This window comes from Balearica regulorum, chromosome 3 (assembly GCF_011004875.1).
Source record: "Balearica regulorum gibbericeps isolate bBalReg1 chromosome 3, bBalReg1.pri, whole genome shotgun sequence".
Taxonomy (NCBI): Eukaryota; Metazoa; Chordata; class Aves; order Gruiformes; family Gruidae; genus Balearica; species Balearica regulorum.
This window is the reverse complement of record NC_046186.1, coordinates 45,600,024-45,620,990: the sequence shown is the minus strand read 5'-3', so window position 1 is coordinate 45,620,990 and position 20,967 is coordinate 45,600,024. Positions and strand designations below refer to the sequence as shown.

General features: G+C 44.0%; 1 protein-coding gene across 2 annotated transcripts in view; it reads left to right on the top strand.

The window, feature by feature from the left end:
* FAXC (failed axon connections homolog, metaxin like GST domain containing) overlaps positions 1-13,541 on the top strand; it is a 29,510-nt gene extending 15,969 nt beyond the window's left edge. Inside the window, exons 5-7 of one of the 2 annotated variants that reach the window (XR_012834477.1) lie at positions 4,849-4,965; positions 6,554-7,026; positions 7,188-13,541. Coding sequence is in view for 1 of the 2 variants with exons in the window: in XM_075747773.1 (XP_075603888.1) it covers positions 4,849-4,965; positions 6,554-6,837 (401 nt within the window). In the remaining variant the exon portion in view is untranslated. Of the gene's footprint in view, positions 1-4,848; positions 4,966-6,553 lie in introns of both variants that reach the window. The other variant, XM_075747773.1, reaches the window with a different exon arrangement.
* The last annotated feature ends 7,426 nt before the right edge of the window (positions 13,542-20,967 follow it).

Here is a 20,967-nt window from a genome sequence, read left to right as displayed (position 1 = left end):
AGAGAGATGGTACCTGTGTGGCTGCTTTGTTCCCTGTTAAAGAGGTGGCTGAGTGGAGGGCGGGAGGGATGCCTCGCTGCCCTGTCATCCAGAGGGAGCACATATTGCATGTGCTTTAAATAGGTTAAGTGCGGAGTGGATGGAGGGAGCAAGGTGAGGGGAGCCCAGCAGAAGGCAGAAACTGAGTGCTTGCTGAGAGAGGGAAGGAAGAGAAATGCTTCTGGGCTTCCAAGGTGTTTTGGAAAGGAAGGTGTTAGCAGAGGACCTAGATAGGGCTGTATGGAGTTTTCTGTAACTTTGTTTTCTGAAACAAACCTGCCAAGTTGCTGGATTAGGAGCAAGGTGGAAAAAAGACATGTGATGCACGGGCACAATAGGCAAGGGGGAGATTTGTTGACAGCTCCTCTTCTGTTAATGCTTTCTGATGCTGTATTTTGTTAACACAAAAAGTTACCTATTCTAGTGCTTCTTCAAAGAAAACCTGGATTTGGAGCTTAAGAGGTCCCTTTTCTTTTTGGGAGAAGGAAGGGAGGGAGCAGCTCGTTTTAGAAGAAAAGGTCTGGGCGCATCTGCAGAGCTGTGGCCAGCTCAAGGTGCCCTCAACTGTGGGACTGCTGCTCCTGTAGCTTTGAGGTTGGCACCATGTGGCTCCCTGTATGTCACAGAGAGGAATGGGCTTCGGGTGGGAGCTGGGGCAAGTTCAGCCTGTGACTTGGGAGCTCAGCAGAGCCTCCTGGTTCTTGCTAGACAGAACGGCAGGCTGAACGGGGCGGCAGTGGATGTCTCTATGCTAAAGTCATCCCTGTCTGCCAAGAGTAGATGTAGCCTTCGAGAGAAAACTGAAACAAGTTCCTAAGTACCTGTAAAAGTTTCTTGCTTTGCTTGTTTGAAATCTACATCCGTCTGTCTCTGGAGTCTATACTAACACTCAGATTTGTAAAGTTTTGAGTTCAAAGGGATCATTAAATCATCTAGACAGACCTCTGTGAATCAAACTGCTTGGTTGCTGTCTTGAGGCCTGTTTCTCTTTTCTGGCTGAAGTGTGTCTTTCTGAAAGGCATCCAGTTTTAATTATAAGATTTCAGCAGGTGGAATTACTACTTTCATTAGTAATTGGTGGTAAACGTTAATCACCATCAAAATCTGTTCAAAATCTGACCTGTTCCAAATCAGAGTTTGTCCAATTCCAGCCTGCAGGCAGATGTTCCTCCCTGGGTGGCCTGCGTCATCTCCTTGTGAAGGTAAATACTATAATCAGTCTTACTTTTGTTTTTAGTGGGAAAAATCACTGGAAATCCTCAAGGATAAAGTGTTTTCTTCACTATATCAATTTTTTTAATTGTATGATACATATGTTATCAGCAGGAGTTTTATTTTTACTTCCAGATCATCGATGAGAATGTCTTGCCTTGTGTACTTCAAAAAGCCTTGATGGGCATCTGCTGTATTCATGTTATTTTGCTACATTGTCAGCTGAATATTGTAATTTTTTTTTTCATCTTCCCCTCTGAAACGGATGTCAGATTAATCAGCGTGCAATTACGTGAATCATTATATTTGCCCTTTTGATTATTGGTGCATTTGTCTACTTTTCTACAATTGTCTTGATTTTTCATTAACACCAGCATGCTCAGGTTTTCTCCAGCCAGCTGTTTGTGGTTGGGTCTAGTAACTGTGGCCTCCAGCTAGTATCCTGGGATGGGGACAGGAGGCGGGATGAGGACTTCCAGCCTGACTGGAGACTCCCTTGTTTCACAGAGGGAAGGAGAAGGCAGTCAGTCAGCCTGTTGACTGCACAAAAATCCTTGTGAGATTCCCTTCCGTGTATATGTGCCCATGTATTTTCCCGGAAGAGGAAACAGTTGCAATTTTGGCCGTTAATTAGAGGGCAATATTAAGAGCTTAAAAAGGATGCCTGTCATGCAGAATAGCTGTGCATACCAAACTGTAGCTGTCAGTCATCAGTCATATCTGATTAATGCTACCCATTTTTTAACAGAGACCATTCACATGGGGACAAGAATAACTTTTAAATTCCAAGAGCTGCTTCCAGAGAATGATAACTTGGCAGCTGCCAGGTCTTGTGCCACTCATTTTGACATTCCCAGTCACATCTTGGGTGCTTTTTTTTTCTTTCTTTTTCATTTCTGAGAATCATTTTTCCTTCTCCCATGTACTTAATTCCTTAACAGATTCCTCCAGATCTCTGATGGAAGTTGGAACTAATCCTCCTGTGATGGATCAGCCTGCCCCCTTAATATCATCTTGCTGTCTGTCCTGCAGTCTTGCAGGACACAAATGTAATTTCCTTGTGTTGTAGTAGTTTCCGACTGCCTGGTAGTAGTGTAAGGAAGTGGGGCGGATCTGGACATATGATCTAGCGATATATAAAAATATACATTTTGATATTTAGAAAATAAATTGAGTGAGCAGTGCCCATAAATCTGTTGGTGCCCTCTCAGTTGTCTGCCTGCCCCAGGCTTTTCAGTAAATGGGGATTTTGAGCAGAAAGTTGCAGGGCAGCAACTTCCTGAACTGGCTTTTGATAAACATTTGGTGTTTTGTGGAGGGCAGGGGTGCTGAGAGCTGAAACACAGAGGTGGGACTAACCTGAACACCAGCCTCTAACGCTAGTTGAAATGCCCTGCAGCAGCCTGTGTGGGCTGTACATGCTGCTGTGGAAGGGTGCGGGTCTCCTGCCAGCCTCATGTCTCATAGATCTGTCTCTTGCCGGGATTTCTTGACCCAGTGCTGAAGTAGCTGGTTTTTATCCTCTGCTGCATGCATTCATAAATAGTGGAGCTGTGTACTCTCAAATCCCCAGGCAGTACAAATTTGATCCAAGTCTGGTGTGACCAGGTGGTTGTATTTCTGTTGGATTAGCCAGGGGATGCAGCGAGGTGTGTGAGATTATTAGCACTATGGCAGCATCAATGTGACAGTTGCTGTGTAATCTGGCATAAAACTAGACACTGAGAGATGATACCTGGTCTGTCAGTCTTCTGGAAAAGTGTTGCATTGGAAGTTTTGGGAACAGATTGGAACTGGTAGAAGGAAATGTGCATGGAGGCTGTTTTATGCAGTGCAAGGTGACCGAAAACCATATTTACAGTTTTATGGAACCACAGCTCTATTTCCTCCTCTTCCTCTTTGTTTCCATGCACCTGAAGGTGCAGGTGTTGTGCTTGGGGAGTCACTCTGAGTGGGATGGTTCAGCCCTCACTCACTGTCTGCCTTAGTTGTAGCCAAATGGAAACAGCAGTATTACTTCCTAGCACGTCATTACGGATTGAGTCTTAGACCCAGTTGTATGGTGCTAAATTCCTGGTGTTGGCATATAACTGTGGTTTTGGGACCAATTTGTGAGCTGTGTTTGAGATCGATGAATGCTAGGTGTCACATAAATACTGAAAAGACACATTTACCCAGTACATAGTTTTCAAACGATAGATTGATGCATTGTGAAAGAGCTGGGGAGACTTAACTCCATGTTAAAATTATATCTGGCAGGCTAGAGGAGGTTATTGTCACTGGTTATTCCTGAGCACTGCTTCTCCACGCTACAGTGCAGGGACATGACAGCATTTGTTGTACCGTACTCTGGAATTTGATGCATTTTACTGCTGGACAGTTTTTCTAAACTCACTCAATAACCCTAACATTTAATAATGTGCTGAATTACAGGCAGCTTATATTGGACAGGGAGGAATGTCCTGGGGAGATGGGATAACTGGATTTGGAGAATTCAATTATGTACCATCTTTCACAGACTTTATAGTGCTTTGGGCTAAGGCAGGGACAGTGCAACCATCTAACCTGACCTCTGCAATACTGCATGTTTCACCTGCGTGCCCTGTGTGCAATCTTTGCTCCAGGTCTTGTGCCTGCGATGAGGAAAGAAGTTTATACTGGATGTTTGTTTGCAAACAGTGGCTTTGAAACGTGATTTTCTTCCCTGTCTTAGGTAGTTATCCATCTGTTTGTGCTGTGGTGGCCACTTAGGACCATCATGGCATTGGGGTGCCCAGAGAGGTAAGCAGAATAGTGGTGTGGAGCAGACATGTCCCTCCTCTGACCCAGGCCAGTCCCAAGCAGCTGCTGTTTCACGTGCCTGCCTGTGTGCCTGATGTGCCTCTGTTTGGTCCCTGCCAGGTAGAAACCAGTGTTTGGGGGTCGGGGCACCACACTGGTGGTGTGTGAGAGGAGCTTTTCACTCCTGCCTGCGGCTGTGTCCTCCTCCTGGAGATGCAGGTCATTTCTGAGCAGTCACTGTCAGTCTTCCTGGTGCATCGGGTTCAGACTGAACAAATGGTGGGAGAGGAAAGCTTTGGGTATGACTTTCTTTTTTCATGTGATCAGATGAGTAACCTGAAACTGAATCTGCATGCACGAGAGATACAGGGTGACCAGCTTCTTTCAGCAGGGTGCATTCATGATTTCGAACTGTGCTTGAATGATTTTGGGTTTTCACCAAAGGAGAAAATCATGCTTACAGGCACCTGCTGGCTGCAGAGAAGATTTTAAATGCAGCAGAATGAGTGCAGTGTGTATTTGCTGCCAGCTGTGATGAGCGGTGGAGGTTACTTGGCCAGTGGTAGTTCTGTAGTTGGCCTAGTTATAGAAGTGGTGAGCATGGGAAGCTGCAGTAACGGATTTCACCTGCTGAACCCTCGCAACAGCTTCTGAACCATATTCAACATTGAATCCCTGTCTTTGAACCAGTGAACCTTTTCAGCTAAATGATTTCAGTAAAAAAAAGGAAAAAAAAATGTAACCAGGGAATGTATTTTTTTTTTAGTTTGGGAGAAGCGGCACCTGGTTGAGAAATGTTTGTTGTTGTATTTACAGGTGACAAGAAGTACATTATGGGACCAAACGTTTCCACTGTTGATGCCACTGTCTTTGGGCATCTGGCACAGGCAATGTGGACACTACCAGGGACTCGACCAGAGAGACTAATCAAAGGTAAGAAAGCTTCAGGGACCTCTGATGAAAAACTCTTGGTAGTATTTGCTGTGTTTAAACTTGGAGCACCTTGTAAGGACATGTGAAAACTGCAGCAGTGCCTCAACTGCAATCACAGGCTGTTCTTGCCTTTGATGTAGCATTTTGTATCCTGTAATGTTGTTTTATCTTAAAATTCCTGTTTGTTTGCTCTTTAATGTTCTACACAGTAATTGTTTCTATTCCTGTACTTGATCTTTTCCCTGTTTAACATAGTGAAGACTGAATACCTTTAAGGGATGAATGCTGGGTAAAGTATGAGAAGACAGAAGCACAGCTATGAGCCAAATTCTGCTGCACTGAGTAGTTTCATTGATGGTAGAACTACAAGTGCTATTGTCCCACTGAAATTACAACTTTTGCTGTTACTGAAGATGCTGGGCAAGGAAAAAGGCCAGCCTGACTTTGGAATCACTGTGGTTTTGCATGAATTGGAAACCAACATACTCCTCCCCTCCACACATTTTTTTTTTTCTCTTTTTTTCTTGTGAGTTGGTATAGGCACATGATGGTATCTTTGCATCCCTTTTCAGAGTAAAACCATGCGGTATAAAAAATGGGAAGAGCTAAGGAGGAAAAGGATGTGAAATAGGTGTAAAAGGAATTAATCTGACCTGTAGATCTACTCTGGCAAGAGAGCTACTAAAGCAACAATGAGGAGGCATAGACTTGCTCATTATTAAAACTTTGAGGAAAAAATACTTCAGATGAGGACATGAGTATTGTCTGTACAGTTCTTCCCCTTGACATCTGGGGAATCATGGATAAAATTCTGAAGGGCCTAGCTTTCAAGAAGGAATACTGTGTTTTTTGAACTAGTTTGTCTCTGGTGAAAATAGATGGTAATAGATGCAAATATGCAAGCAGTATGGATGATTCTCTGTACTCATCCATCTACTCATGTTATTGTGAGTACAGGTTTCACAAACACATTCCCTTTAATATGCTGTTATTTCTTTGTTCTTTGAAGTTTTTTGAAATTTCTACTCTAAGCATGCATGTATGTATAAACATAAAGCATAAGGTACTAAGGCTAGGAACATAGGGGTGAGCCAGTGACCATAGAAAAATCTTTAAAATGTGAAATTATCTTGTAGACAACGCTGCCATCTGGTGGTGCAAAACCCAAATTCACTGTATTTTAATAAAGTATATTGTGTATATATAGGATCAGCTTCTGTCTTTAGAAACCAAGTTTCTGCAAAATAAGCAAGAATTTTACTATGAAAAACTTACAGTATTAGTATTTTGTCTTGATTTATTTCTGTAGAGGTTGAATTTGGGATAGTTATTTTGCTACATGCATTTATATTCCTTCCAGCGTAACCCTACTTTTTGTATGTAGGTTGATTATATGTGTTTTAAATTACATGTAAGTTAAAAATAGATCCGCTAAGAGGATTGATGGGGTCTTGGAATTTTGAAACGTCTTTGGAAAGAATCTCCACAGTTTGTTTCCAAACAGTGCTAATGTGTTTCTGCATCAGCAGGTGAGGTAGAGCATTATTGACGGGATGTATTTACTGGAGTCTGTTGTGCTGTGTTGCAGGTGAACTGATTAATCTTGCTATGTATTGTGAAAGAATAAGGAGGAAATTTTGGCCAGAATGGCACCATGATGATGATAACACTCTGTATGAATCCGAGGAAAGCAGCGAAGCAAGCAAGACTTACTCCCCTTTGCAGGACTTCAGTTTTTATTCAAGGACAGAAACATTTGATGAGGAAGGGAACAGTATTTCTCAAACACCTGACACAGATTACACTGGACACTCCCTCTTTGATTCGGATGTGGACATGGATGACTACAGAGATCATGAACAATGCAAGTGATGTGTACAAGCATCTCCCATTTTGCAGACAAGCTGCTTCTTGGGATCAGTCTGATTTATTTTCTCCTCCAGGGCAGGAAGAGGTTTATACCACTTCGGAAGAGACCATTGTGCTTGACTTGGCTGTCATATGCTACGTGGACTATTTCAACCTTATTTCATTTTGTGTAACTGTTCAGGTGGAACCAAGGTAAACAGTTATTTAAAACACATATGGGCACACTTGAGGTCCAGAGGGCAACAGGATCTTTCAATCTATATTTTTGTTCACATTCAAAACCAGGTTGGACAGACCTCCGGGAAGTGGGGCATTTGCCAGAGCTGGTTTGTGCTGATATTTTATCTTTACAGGAATGGGTTGAGGACAAAAATGGAAGAGGCATGACTGGCACACCTTTCTCCCATGGAAGAAAATGATCGATATATTGATTTGGCATCAATACAGTTTTGACTTGGTGATTTTATTTGATAGCTACCTGCACTCTGGGTGCATATATTATTACAGTGTCTGCAGGAAAGAACTGCTCCTAGTTCTTTCGAGATGGTCAAGGAAGGCAGGAGGAAAGCATATTCCTACAGAAAGGAGCTTTTTAGTGTTTCTTGTTCTTTGCAGAAGATTGAAATTGCTACTCTAGAACATTTTTATTCAGAAGGGAAATGTCAATTTTAATGTATAATCTCCGAGACGCTCATTTGGAATGTGTGTTGGCCAAAGCCTGCCTCAGGCATCTAAATTTCTTCTGTGTTTTTGAATTATTATTATGTTTTTACTTCCTGCTGCTGGCTGTTGTCTGCTATTGCTAGGCAAGGCTAAAGAATTGGGGTTTGTTACTAAAAGTCTGGTGCGTCTCGGCAGTGGGTGCTTTGCGCTCTTTACCAACAGACGCATCAAACCCATGAAGCTTGCAAAGCAATTTGGCGTATTTCTAGGTATGGGATGCTGTGTAAATGCAAGATGTTGGCCTCCCCAATCAGACGCTGTAGAGCTGCCGAGGAGGTTGCTTCAGTGGGAGCTGGGTGCTGTGCTGGGTTACAGGGCATGATCCCTAAAGCCGGTGCATGGGAGGCAGCTGAGATAGGACAGGTGAGTCAGCACTGCCGTCTGGGGATTTCCAGGTGCTGAAAGAGCAACCAGAAGTGATTTCAAGGTGCCTTTGCTAGCACATCCATGAATCTGGAACCCCAAATCCAGAATGATTGCACGGTTGCTGACATGCTTCATGTTCATATCTCCCTAAATGCAGGTTAGAGGGGAGAATGAATCCAATGGATTTACCAGTTTGAAGGTAAGCCTGGACATCAGTGTTGCTTGGCCATAACTAGTTGGTTTTAAGTAGAGATAAAATATATGACATATTCAGCTGCGGTATTTGTGAACATGCATATAAGATTGGGTATTTGCCTGCAGACTTTGATGGTGGCCCATTTAAAAATATTTTAATTATGACTTTCTCAGAGTTACAGTTAGATGAATCAAGATCCCTCAGCAAAATTTTTATAATGTGTTGGCTGTGCCATACGTTCTGGGAGCAGGCAGAGCAGACAACTGCTTTAGGATATTAATTGTTGGTAGTCTGAATAGTCTGGAGTTTGAAATAACTCCAGCCTTCAAAGAATACCTCTCTTTCTCGGATTGTGGACTGTCTTCTGCAGAGGAAAGCATTTACTCCGGGGAAACACTGAGCCAGCCATGGCTCTGAAAGTGGGGACACACATGTCTGTAGTGAGTTCCCAGCTCTCGTCATGCATGGGAGCCACTGCAGCAAGAGCTGACAAGTTTGGTGTGGTCTGAGATGGGTGTGAATTTGTACCTGTTTCCTCAGTTCCCCAGGCATGTCCTGGGAGCTGTGTTCCAGTTCAATGGTCTCTGTTGTGGGCAAGTACCATTTGCAAAGTGAATCAAAACTGAGAAGGAGGAAGACAACCAGTTATTTGGGACCCTTCTCAGGAAACCAAGCCCAGGAATAGGGCACAGGAAGATAAGTCTTGAAAGCACAGAAATGATGGCCTGAGATGCCTGTGAATCTCCATAGCTGAGTTAGGGCAGATGCTACCTGCAAAGATGTAGGTATTGGTATTCTGGATAAAAGGCATCTATGTCAAAAAGCTCCTCTTTAAAAACATTTATGTGTTTGAAATTCTGATGGAGATGTTCATTTACCCATGTTTGAAGGCTGTGCTTTCTCCATCTTTTCAATGTTGGGAGGGTGTGCTTGTAGGTATGGAGGCTCCTGCTGGCAGCGGGTGAGTCCCAGCTGTGAGTCCCAGTTATTAAAAGACCAGCCTGAATTCAGCAGACACTGTCACCTTTATCATTTTGGTGGGCTGACAGATCTGTCCGTGACAGCAGTCTATGTGACGTTCCGAAACACAGGTTAACCAGAAGTTGATGATGTCATTTTACTCTCCTGTGTGAGTGCAGCCAGATTTGGATTTTGCATGGCTGGGTGCAAGAGACAGGAGACACCAGTGCAGCACAGAGCTGGTGGTGTGCCACGGCCCCATTCTCCGCCAGCACCTGGAGTAGCTGGCACGGCGGGCAGAGCCGGTGCTGCCGTACCACGGCACGGGTACCTGTGCCAAGGATGTACATGCCACGGGGGGCCATGGTTACATTCACACCCAGCGTTTTTTGCTTTTGTTGTGAATAATCAGCATGGCTCAGCGGAGCCTGAACCTCACCCTGACCGGCCAGGTAACCGGCTTCGTCCCTGGGAAGGGCGAAGAAGAAAGGATGGGAAGGGGTTGCAGAAGGGGAGGTGGCTTTTTACTGTCGGCTGGGGTTTTCCAGGGTGTCAGTCAGTGAGGTGAATGTATTTTGCAGCTCGTCACACGCCTTCCTTTTCTGAGGGACTGCTCAGGTTACTTTAGAGAATTTAGTTGGGAGAAGTTAGTTGGCTTTCTCCTTGTGACAACTACTCTTGATAAAGTCTACATTTCTGTGTTTGGCCGTGTTTGAAACTATAGAGGTGAAATTAGGAAATGGCATATCTTTAGGAATTTATAGGTGTAGTGTTTTGTCCAGGTTTTGTAGGAAATCCTTGGGTTTAATTATCCCTTCCAGAAACAAATACTGACTGTTAGACTTATTTAAAAGGATTTAATCCAAACTTTTCTTTTGGAAGCTGGTCTTAATAAAGAGTTCCTGGGGGCAGGTAAGATGTTTTTTAAAAAAATTGCTTTTTAAATATCTGTGAAAAAATGTTAGTTCATTTTGGTTTGCATGGGGAAAGAGAAGATGAGTTTTCTTCAAACAAACCCTCAAAACAACAACAACAACAAAAAAACCCAGAACAAATTTTGTTGACTTTCCAGAATTCTGCTAAAAGAGCAACATTTTCTTAGTCCTGCAGTGTTTTGTGGTTTTGTTTTTGTTTTCTCCTCGATCGTCTCTATTTTTTTATCTTAGTGCTGAGGGGCTATACAGAGCTAAAAATAGTTGGAGAACATATTTTTTAATTTTCCTCTCTTTGTTTTTTCCTCTCTTCGTTTTTTCCTCTCTACCTCACTGATCAAAATTGCAAGCAAGTCTGTCGTAGGGATGCCAGAGGTCCTGGCTGTGCTGCTGATGGGGGTCAGGGACATCAGGTGAAACCTGGGACAGCCGTGGGGTGCTGACTGCCTGGTGGGTGAGCTGGGATGGCCTCTTCAAGCTGGAGCTGAGAGGTGGATTGCCACGATGTCATGCCTGAGGTGACACAGACCACATAAGACTTTTTGCTGGCTGGGGATTCCACCACCAGGGCTAGGCACTTATTGTGGGGTGACATTAAGAAGGGTTCAGGGACCCCCATCACAAGAGTCCTGTGTCCGTGCAGTCTCTGAGAACATCACAGCTGCCAGCACCAAATGTGGTTGTGGTCCCAGCCGCAGCTCCAGGCTGTTTTCGGGTAGATAGTGGTACACGGTCCTGGCAGGAGGAAAGCTAGCTTGGGGCTCCTCCACACTGTCTGTCCCCTCCTAAAATACGACAGGGGGCCCTTGGATGGTCAGGGAGGAGGCAGCGGGTGGGATGCGGGGAGGGTGCTGAGTGGCAGGTCGTCGCAGGAGGACAAGGGCTGAACCTGCGGCCTGGCCAACGTCGTTCCATCAGCCGGGCAGGAGCCCTGCCCTGCTCATGGGCTGGAGTGCAGCCCCTCATCCCAGTGAGGAGACAGTGCGATTCCTCCTGGTTACTTTACCTTAAATACCGCCAAAGGCTGAGTACTTTGTTTCCATATTCTACTTTAAGAGAATGGGTAATTGGTCTGCTCCTCATTTGGCAAATGGGAGTTTAAAGCAAGCCCTGCTTGAAGCAGTCTGTTGTTTTCTTATGTGAATTGCAGTGTTTGACTTCATAACACTCTGTCATGTCAGAAGGGATTTGTTTACCCCTGTCGGACTCATTGGCTCTGTCAGTAGAGCTCACTGTTACTGAGTGGGGGAAACAGATGCTGGGATGTATAGGTCCTACAGAAATACTACAAATGTGGTGCTTGATTTAAAAACCAAACCAAACGCGATGTTTCAGATCTGGAGGACTGTTCCCATCCAATTATAACACTGCAAGTCACGTGTTTTGATCTTTAAAACCTTGGCAGTGTCCCTCCAGATCTATATTCTCTTTGAAAAAATATTGCCTGAAATATTTCTGCAGTAACAGTTCAGGCACAAATTTCTTTTTGTCAGTGATGTCTGCTCAAGTAATCATGACAGTTTCATACTGTTTTCATTGAAAGGGCTGTATCTGTCAGATACTAAGCCTTACAAAATACTGCCTGCTGGAAAAGTGTGTTATGTGCAGATTTATGCAGGGCAGCTCACCAAGTGAAATTTCTGTGGCAGAGGATGAATTCAAGCGGGTCTTGTCCTTAGATGTTTGAATAAGAATTTGAATCTGTTTTCTGACAAGTAGCTATTTAGTCTAGGCCCCCCCATCCCCTAATACTGCAAAATTAGGCATGTGATCGAAATAAAGCAAATTATCTTCTCTAAATGCAGAATTACGTTGGGCAACCCAGCAGTTGGCATATGGACATGGATATACCTAGCGTAGGCGTGAGTCATGTCTGTACGTGTCAGTGGCTGTGATCTGAAGGAGCGCCCAAGCAGTTGTGTCTACTCCCGTGCACCAAGAGGACCAGAGGTACCTTAGAGTGACCGTGGTGGTTTTCAGCAGTTGATTAGTACTACAAGTGTCCATGTGTGCCGTGCTATGCTTCAGGTATTCGTTAGTGCTAGGTAGGCAGCGCAGAGACTCCTTTCGGAAGCTGTGGTTGTGGTGAGGCTGCCAGCGTGTCGTCATCCCGTGCTGCAGAGTCGTCTGCGTCCTGGCGACGAAGGGCAATGATGAGGATACGTCTGGATTTGACCCCTTTAACAGAGCATTGCAGTGAACACAGCTTTGAGCTTACTGGTGAAGGTGGGCCATCGTGTCCAGCTGGTGCCCTGTCAAGGGAAGGCGTTTCTCAATCCCCCTGTACCACATGGGTGTCTGACAGGAGGGGGGATTTAATTTTCAGGTCAGGAACCCTAGTCTTTGTGGCTTTGCCTTAGCGGAGAGGTGTTGAAACACAAATCGGCTCTGTCTCTGTGGTTTTGGGCAATCCTCCCTTTGATGGCCATCGGAGAGGGCGTCTTTTGGTGTTCCTTCCCTATGGATGTACTCTGGTGTGAAGTACTTCTCAGCCAAGGTTTCTGCAGTTCCCTGAGGAGTTGGAACAGAAATGGGATGTCCGTGTACAGCACAGGAATCTCAATCAACGGAAGCGTTCAGTGTGTCCCTGCAGTGCTAAACTGTTAGTACCACGTCCTGGTTGCCCCACTTCCAGGTTTTTAAGGCCAGAGGTGATCATTCGAGGCATTTAGTCTGACTCGTGCATAAAAAGGATTGTAAGATTTCATCTAATGATCTCCATGTTCAGCTCAACAAACTGAAGCTGAAATGGAGTGTATGCTTCCAAAAGATACTCAACTCTTGCAGAACAAGTAAAACCCTGCCTCCTTTGAAGTCACTGACAAAAGTGCCGTTTGCTTCAGTGGGGCCAGAATTTCAGACCAAGCTTCCAAGTGATCCAGAATTTACCACTTCTCTTATTCCTCTAATTATCCTCACCTAAAAATTTGCCTTATTTGGGGTAGTAAGGCAAACAAGATGTGACCCTTGCTTTTTTAAGTTCTCTAAACAAACAAAAAGTGCATTTTTAAGCTTCACTGGTCGTGATGATATTATCACTGGGCACTATGTTTGCGTGTGTTCTTCCTTCACTTTGTAGTTTGTTCTTACGACTAATCTTTTTTTGAATGTACAGGTTTTTATTTTCCATTATACTTGAAGAATGCAAGTCCCACAGTTTTAACCATTGGGGTATGCAATCCAGCAAGAATAAAGTACCTGTGGGTGGGTATGGGGGGAGGGATATATCCAGCTAGATGCAGTGTACAAGGTTTAATTAATAAAATGAAGAAACACATTGCTAAATGAGGACTTTAATGCTGTAGCTGCATTATGTTGTCTATGAACTTACATGAGACATACATTATTTTAGCACTGTTATTACTACTAGTTTATAAAGCCATATTTAAAATTGTACACTTAATTGTAACATAACTTTAAATTGTGCACTGTGTTGATCCATGTGTATATATATATATGAAAATCTGTATATTTTGTCTTTATGCCGTATGTCATTGGTGTGTAAATTATAGCTAATGGATCTAAAATACCTTTCTGGTTCATGTCGTTATTCTGAACGTGTCTCTGCTTTCTGTAGAGCTGTGAACTAATAGTGTTCTCTTAAGTGTGAGAACGGGGAGTGCATGAAACTTTAATGGCTGCTGCATTAACTCACATCTCCCCAGGCAAATACTTCAGCCACCCCCGTTATTTGGATGGAGTCACTCTGTTACTTCTCCCCTTGGCACTGCAGGAAGGATTTCAGGGGCCAGGACAGGGGGAAGGACTGCACTTAAACTTGGGCATGAGGAGAGGTCCCTGCTCCTCACCCTATTTCGTGGTTAATGTTTCCAGTGTGAAAATAAATAATTCTGAGAAGGGAACTCCATCAGAGGAGTGCATAAGCTTTAAGGTCTTTGCCCAAAGCACTGTGCTGGCTAGTCTCATTGTATCATAATATTTTCGAATTTTTTCAGCAAGCGTAAGTCCTTAAGCCAGACACATTGTGCTGCCCTGAACGCAGGGTAGGGACTGTGTGACGGGAGACGTGACCTTGCTGGAAAAAATACGGGGCAACAGCGTGCAAGTGATAAAGGTGGAAGACTATATGCAGGTGCTCTCAGACGTCACAGAAGCTTGACATCAAATCCCACTTGGTACGCAGTGATGTCAGTGTTGCATGTGCACTTCATCTACCTGAACATTAAGGTAAAAAAGACAAGCCAGACAACTCTGTAGTACCATTCTGAGTAGATTTTAGCTCCTTTCATTGCCTTCCAGTTTTATGGCCAGTGAAGTTGGTATTTATTGGCTTTTTTCCATGAAGGCTAGCAATGTCAATGTATTTAATAAACACAGAGGTCAGAAACACGTACCTGACTTGAGATACAGGACTTGAAACAAATACTGTGAGCTCAGAAGAGCTGGGAGCCAAAACTGAGAGCCTTGTTAAGGTCAGGTCTCTCTCCCACTGAACTTCTGTCTCGGAGAAACACAAACTGTTTATCCCCTGTCCCAAAAACTTTAAATTATGGCACGTGAGAAATACTCTGGACATTACGTGGTAGTTCTGGGCCGCGCGGGCACATGCAGCTGCTTACTGCAGCCTTGCCAGCAGGAATGTGGTCAATCACGGTAACTTGTGGTAAGCCTGATCCTTCAGAATGTACTGCCAAAAAGGGGAGGGTGCCTGTGTGACCCCCAAACATTATTTACTGTGCCGGATTCAAGCCCTACAGTGGCAACAGAATGATTAATTTCCTCATGAGCGTCTCTGTGGCAGTCATTACCATGGTTTCTAGGTGCTTGAAAAGTACTACCCAGTTTATTTTCACAACATCCCTGTTGAGATGCAGTAATAGACAAGACTAAAAAGATATGAGTCGTCAAGAGCCTTGCAACTAAGTGCAAGAAACTGGAATTTGATAGAGGAAGAGCCAGTGGCTGGACTCAAAGAAAGGAAGAGCATAAACAAGCAATAGGCATCAAAGATATTCTTAGCAGATGTGCTTTATGTGGGTTAGAGGGTCTTAGAGAAGTGCTGATAGCTCTAGGATGGAAGTTGAGGGTCTAAAATAGAGCCTTGTTTGTCAAACCGGAAAATTGATTTAATGGCGAAATGTGACACAGAAATAGTAAGATTTGGAGAGAGGAGACATGGGTTGTCACCAGGCAGCAGCCCTTTTTCTGTCCTTCATGGCACAATCTGCAGCAGCTGGGGAGTGTGCTGCCCTTACAGACAGTAGCAAAAGAAGCTCAATTTTCTCTGCCCAGGCATGAAGGCTTTACGATTAGGCCATGCTTTGCCATCGTTTTGAAGGCAGTATTTGTTTGGGAGCCACCTTGAAGCACAGTCATTATTAAATAAGAAGCTTTGATTTGTCAACTAAGTCTACACATAGAGAAATTGCCATAATTTCCCATGCAGTGATTCCCTGTGACAAAGAAAACCATAATTACTCAGCCTGCAAACTTCACTGCATGCTAACGCGGCTCTTGTTGTCGTGCTTTCTCGACACCCCTTTTAACCCGTGAATAGAGCATCACAGAAAGAGCCGGTGCAGTAGGGAAAGGTGATTGCTCCCAGGAGGATCCCGAGTGCTCTGAGATGGAGCGATGTGCTCACTGTCGCTTGGGAGACCCGGGGCTGAGCATAGGAAGTGTTCCCCGATGTCAGCCTTTCTCTGCCCCCAGCCCTATTTTTGGCCCCATCGCTGAAGGTGATCAGTGATTCATTGTCGCACAATGATTCGTAAGGGGAAGATGCGAAGGTTCGCTGATGGAGAAAGCAGGGGGGAGAAGTTTGTGCCTCCTTTCTCCTGAGTTGTGCAAATTGTGAACAGCCCATTCTTTTCCTCTTACAACACCGGAAAACTTTCCTATATTATTTCAGCTGTACTGTTACGTGTTTTGAAGGTGGGACTGTAGCTATTCTGCATTGTCAGGCTTAATGCCATCTGAATAGTAAATATTGCCCCAGCTATCTTCCAAAAGCCAATGCCAGCCCTGCTATTCCCATTAAAAGAATTCAACAGATTACATTTACTTTAGTGTATATGACCTAACAAAGGTGAGTTGGGAAGTGCCTGGGTTTCGTTGTAGCTCCTAACCAGCTACCAAAACCCTGCAGAGTACCAAGGGGTTGTGAAAGTTTGAGGATGATATGAAAACTTTCTAGCTGCTATCGCTATTAGTGGACTGACTTGCTTTCTGCTGCGAGGCCAAAAGCAAATCTTAATCGAAGAGGGGAAAAAAGCGACTAAATCTGACAGACTGCTTATATAATAAATAAATGATGTAATGGATAATTCTGGAACCCGCTTGGGGAATCAGAGTGACTAGCAATCTTTTCAAGGCCTGCATAATGAAGTGGTTCACAATATCAAATCCCTTAGACAAGTTATTAAAGCAGTCTTCAGTCTTTTATTGAAAGCCATGAAAATATCAGTACTTTTACAACGAGCCTAAAAATGTGACAAACAAGAACGAATGGTACGATCGCTAACTAATCTCTCCATGGTTTTGGAGCTGGCTCACAAGATGAATGAAAGTCAAGTACTTAGTAATGATTTGCCTTGTCTATTATTATTATTATTATTATTTTTAATCCATAGATAGATTTCGGGGAGCTTTGGAAACATTGCCTGAGACAGCATTAGGCAAATGTCAGGAAAGCATGATGTATGTGATACATGCTGGCAAATAGCTGCAGCTGGTGGGGAAAAAAGAGCAGACATTTAAATGAACGGGGTGAACCAGAAGCTATTGATAGGAGCAGGAGGATGCAGAAGACACTCATTTACAAATGCAAACCTAGTGGTTGTTATGTGTGGAGGAAGAGGGATGAGATCCCCAGGAGGGTGTCTCCATCATACTTAACACTGCGATACCCAACAACAGAGACTGAGAGGCTGCAGCGGGCACGTTTCCATTCACGAAGCCTGTATGAAACAGCTTTATTGTGATGACAGTTCAGTCCATCTCTTAAAGTGGCTGAGGCTGGCAAAGAGGCCAGGTAGATTTTGTGATAAACTTTTACCCATCTAAACCTAGATTTCTAGGCTTGGTGGCATCTTGAAGGTTTCAGAATGGCTTCTATCAGATTATCTTAAAATTCAGCATTTTCTGTGCTAGTAAGGTGAGAAGCTTCTGGATTTGCTGCTGCTGTTTGAGGTTTCTTTTAGCACCAGGAGGAAACATTGGTAGATTCTGTGACAAATTTTACTTGCACAAACATAAATGCATACTTGTCTCATGGAATTTTAAGTCAGGAAGAGGTTAATTCATCATCTAAATTAAACAGTTTTTCAGCTCTACAGACAATCTTGTATTCTACTGTCCTTTGGTGGCTGAGGAGATGGGAAGAGGGAGAAGAAACTGGGGTGAGGAAGGAAATGATAAATAAAATACTTAACATTCAGCTAAGCATGTTTATATAATCATAATTTGTACAGCCCTGATTACAAACATCAATGATTAAATTTCACAGATACCAAAACATGGCTGGAATGACTCAGAGGAGGCACAAGTCATTTATTTTGGCTTGAGTACTTCCCTGCAGCCTGCTAGATGCTGCCCTCTGGGGCAGCCTTTCCCTGTGCACCATGCCACTCAACAAGGCAAAAAATGTTGAAGCAGAATGTGTCATCCTGCAGCATTTCTGCTTACAAATCTTATTAAACTTCGCTGTTTCCATCCGGATTCAAGACAGAAGGATGCTTCAAAGTAAAAAATATTTTTAGGGAAAGGAATTTGAGGCAGCCCTGGCCCGAGCAGCAGCCTCACGCTGCACCCCTTATCTGATTCCCTGCTGCTGGGAGGCACCAGGGCCAGTTATTAACTGCACATCCCCAAACTTCTGTGCTGGGGTTAAAATGACAACTTAGGCGTCAATCACCCTGATTTTGATCTGGTATAACAATGCCCCGAATAAGGAAAGGCCCAACAAAGTCCCCGTTTAGCTGGTTTTTCATTCTCGCTCTGTGTAATCTCCGTCAAACAGAAGTGCCGTTTTTAACTGTAATCTAAGCCTGTTTGCCTCCCTACCGGAGCTGAGGGTAGCTCGTGTCATCAGGCCACTGCAAACATAAGCAAACGAAGCTTTGTTAGGTAAGTAAATATTTTTTTCTCTTTGACATGTGAATGAAATGAAATAGATATGAGTGATTGACTGACACTGGAGATGTCAGACCCCTTGGATGCCCCCCTCCCGGCCGAGTTTAGTCAGCATTTTGTTCCATACGTATTCAAAATATCATTAGTTTTTGTTTATCCAGAACTCTAAATGAGAGACTGATGTTTGTAATTTAAAGTGCTGATCCTCCCGCTCCATTAACCTGCCCATCCTAAGCAGGGTATAATCAGCCAGTTTAACATTCAAGCCAAGTGAATCATGCCACTAGCTTTCAGCGACACAATTACATCATCTAGTACAGATACACCATGCTTCTAAAACAGCTAGTGCTCCCTACTTGGTACTTCATCTCTTAGCAGCCACATATGAGGAAGCAGAAACAAATCATCAACTTTGCATTCAGCAAAACATCTTTGCGGAGGACTGAAGTTGGGCTTCTGCTGTATTTGCCTTCAGTTTGCTTCTGCAATTGAACCTCCTCCTGGTTGTTCTGACAAGTCTCCAGCAGAGCCGGCTGCTCCCGCACGCGATGATGTGCTCCCTCCTGTTTGTGCAGTCTGCCATCTCGCTAGGAGAGGATCCAGCAATGAACGTTTCGACCATAAATATTCCAGCTTTCTTTCCTGGAGAAAATTGAAAGAGACTCTGAAGAGATCTTCTGGAAGAAGCCGCAAAAAAGACCCTGACATCTTTCTTCTAGGGGTTGCCCATGTGGCACTGTTGTTGATTTTAGTTATGTTTTGTTACTGGAAGAGAGACATAAGATATCCCATCCAATCTTGCCGTATTTATACATCAGGGAAATGTACATAATTCTGTTGTTTGTGCCCCTTTCCTCTCTTTTTGCAGAATCCTCACTGATGATTGATTGCTGTCAGCTGCAGGGAAGGTCCCTGTTGCATCCTGAATCATTCCTCTGCAGACACCTCTCCTGTGCTTGCCTTGATGGATACGTGGAAGCAGTGCAGTATTGCCAGCATGCTCGGATGACTCCTGCAGCTCCCTGTGGTGACAAATCTGCCTCCTTAGTCTTTCTTGTTTCCAGTTCCTGACCACCTACTCTTCCTTTTGTGGTGTCTGGACGCAGCTGTCCGAGTGTACTTGTTTTCTGGAGATGCTATGTTGTGCTGAAACAAACGCCTCCAGGCTTCACTGTGTGTCACCATCTCAGCCATCACCTCTGTGTTCTGGTGGAGAGGAAACGAGGGCCCTTCCTTCCTCCTCCATGTCAGAGCCATATTTAAATAGGAAGAATTGTACATCCTTTAAAATTCCCCTTTCATTCCCTTGCTTAGGGGTTTTCTCACAACAGCTTTCGCAGCAGAAGCTTCCTCGAGTTGACCAGTCTGCATGGTTGCCTGGCCCAGGGCAGGGTGGCCGTGGTGGATTTGGGCAGCCTGGGACATCCCTCCGCCAGGTTCTCCAGCCGCTGCACGGGGCAGCTGCCGGCCGTCACGGGGACACCCGCCGCAGAGAAGCTGTCCCTTAGTTATCACGTCTGCGCTGACATCGCCTCTGTCTGCAGCCTGTCCTTCATCTGACCTTCAGCACTCGCCTCTGTGGTGACAGCACATCTTCCCGTTGTCTTCACAGAAACAAGACGAACCTGTGCGGTGTTGGTGGTGTGGCAGTAATTTAGCGATTTGCAGATTACTGATCGGCGAAAGTGGGAAGCAGCTCATGCAAACAGCAGAAATTCTGAAAAATGCAGTCAATTTTTGATTTAGGATTGTTGAACAACTCTTATACCTCAATCGTATACGCACCGACAACAAATACACCACACGCCAAAAATGCTGCTGGATCAAAAGCCACAGAATAACGCTTCCAATGCGCTTGACAGCCCTGATCCTGCTCCTTTGGCAATGGCATAGGAAAATGAGTAAGACTTTGTAATCCTATCTGCGCCTGATCCAGGAATTTTTCAGGGACTCTTGCGCTGTATTAAGGAAAAATCCAGGGTTAATCTCAGAGAATAATGCTATTATAGCAAGAGTTTTTATTGAAAGTGACACAAGAATGCACTATTATATTTTTCTAAAAATTGTAGAGAGTTATTAATACATTATATTTTCCTGTGGTTTTTAAATTGTACACGTAACATACTTTCTGGTTTTGGTTTTTTTTTTTTTTAAATTAATATTCTACTGCTATTTAAGTTAGAAACAATCTTTTAGCCCACAGCCATTAAGTGCTGGGGAAAGATAACATAAAGGCAATCTACTAATTTGGGAAATTTATTTGAATAGCCGTGAAGAGAGAGCCTTCTCTGCTAAGTGCTTGGGAGGTGCTTTACATGCAGCCACGGGAGGGCAGTGGATGACTTGGATATGCGGTTTTCTTCTAGTTTTTATCTGTTTTTTAATCGTTTCGTTTCCCTTCCACCGAGCTCCTATCTTGTCAAGAAATAAAAATTTGACGCTGATGCGAGAAAGGGGATTTGATTTTCATTTCCCACTGTGGGTTTGGCACATTTTCTTCATATTCTTGTTAGTTCAGCTTATCATCAGCGTGTGGAGAGCGTGTGATACCGTCCCTGGTACTGCACACAGGGCACGAGGGGAACAGGGGAAACGTGGTTGTACAACTCCTGTGTTTACACAACTTTCAAGGTCAGGACTTTCTTCCAAGCAAAAAATAACACAGAGCCCACAAACAGTTTAATGGCTATCTGTGATGCTCAGAAATTGTCCTAGAGGCACTCAGAATTCTTCTTCCTTCATTTAAAGACCTGACCTGTGTTCAGCCCAGGTTTCAGCCAACAAGCAGTTTAATAAAAACCATAGCTCTAGACCCTCCTGTGGCATAAAGATTTGCTGATGGGCTGGTGTATCTTTTTGCCA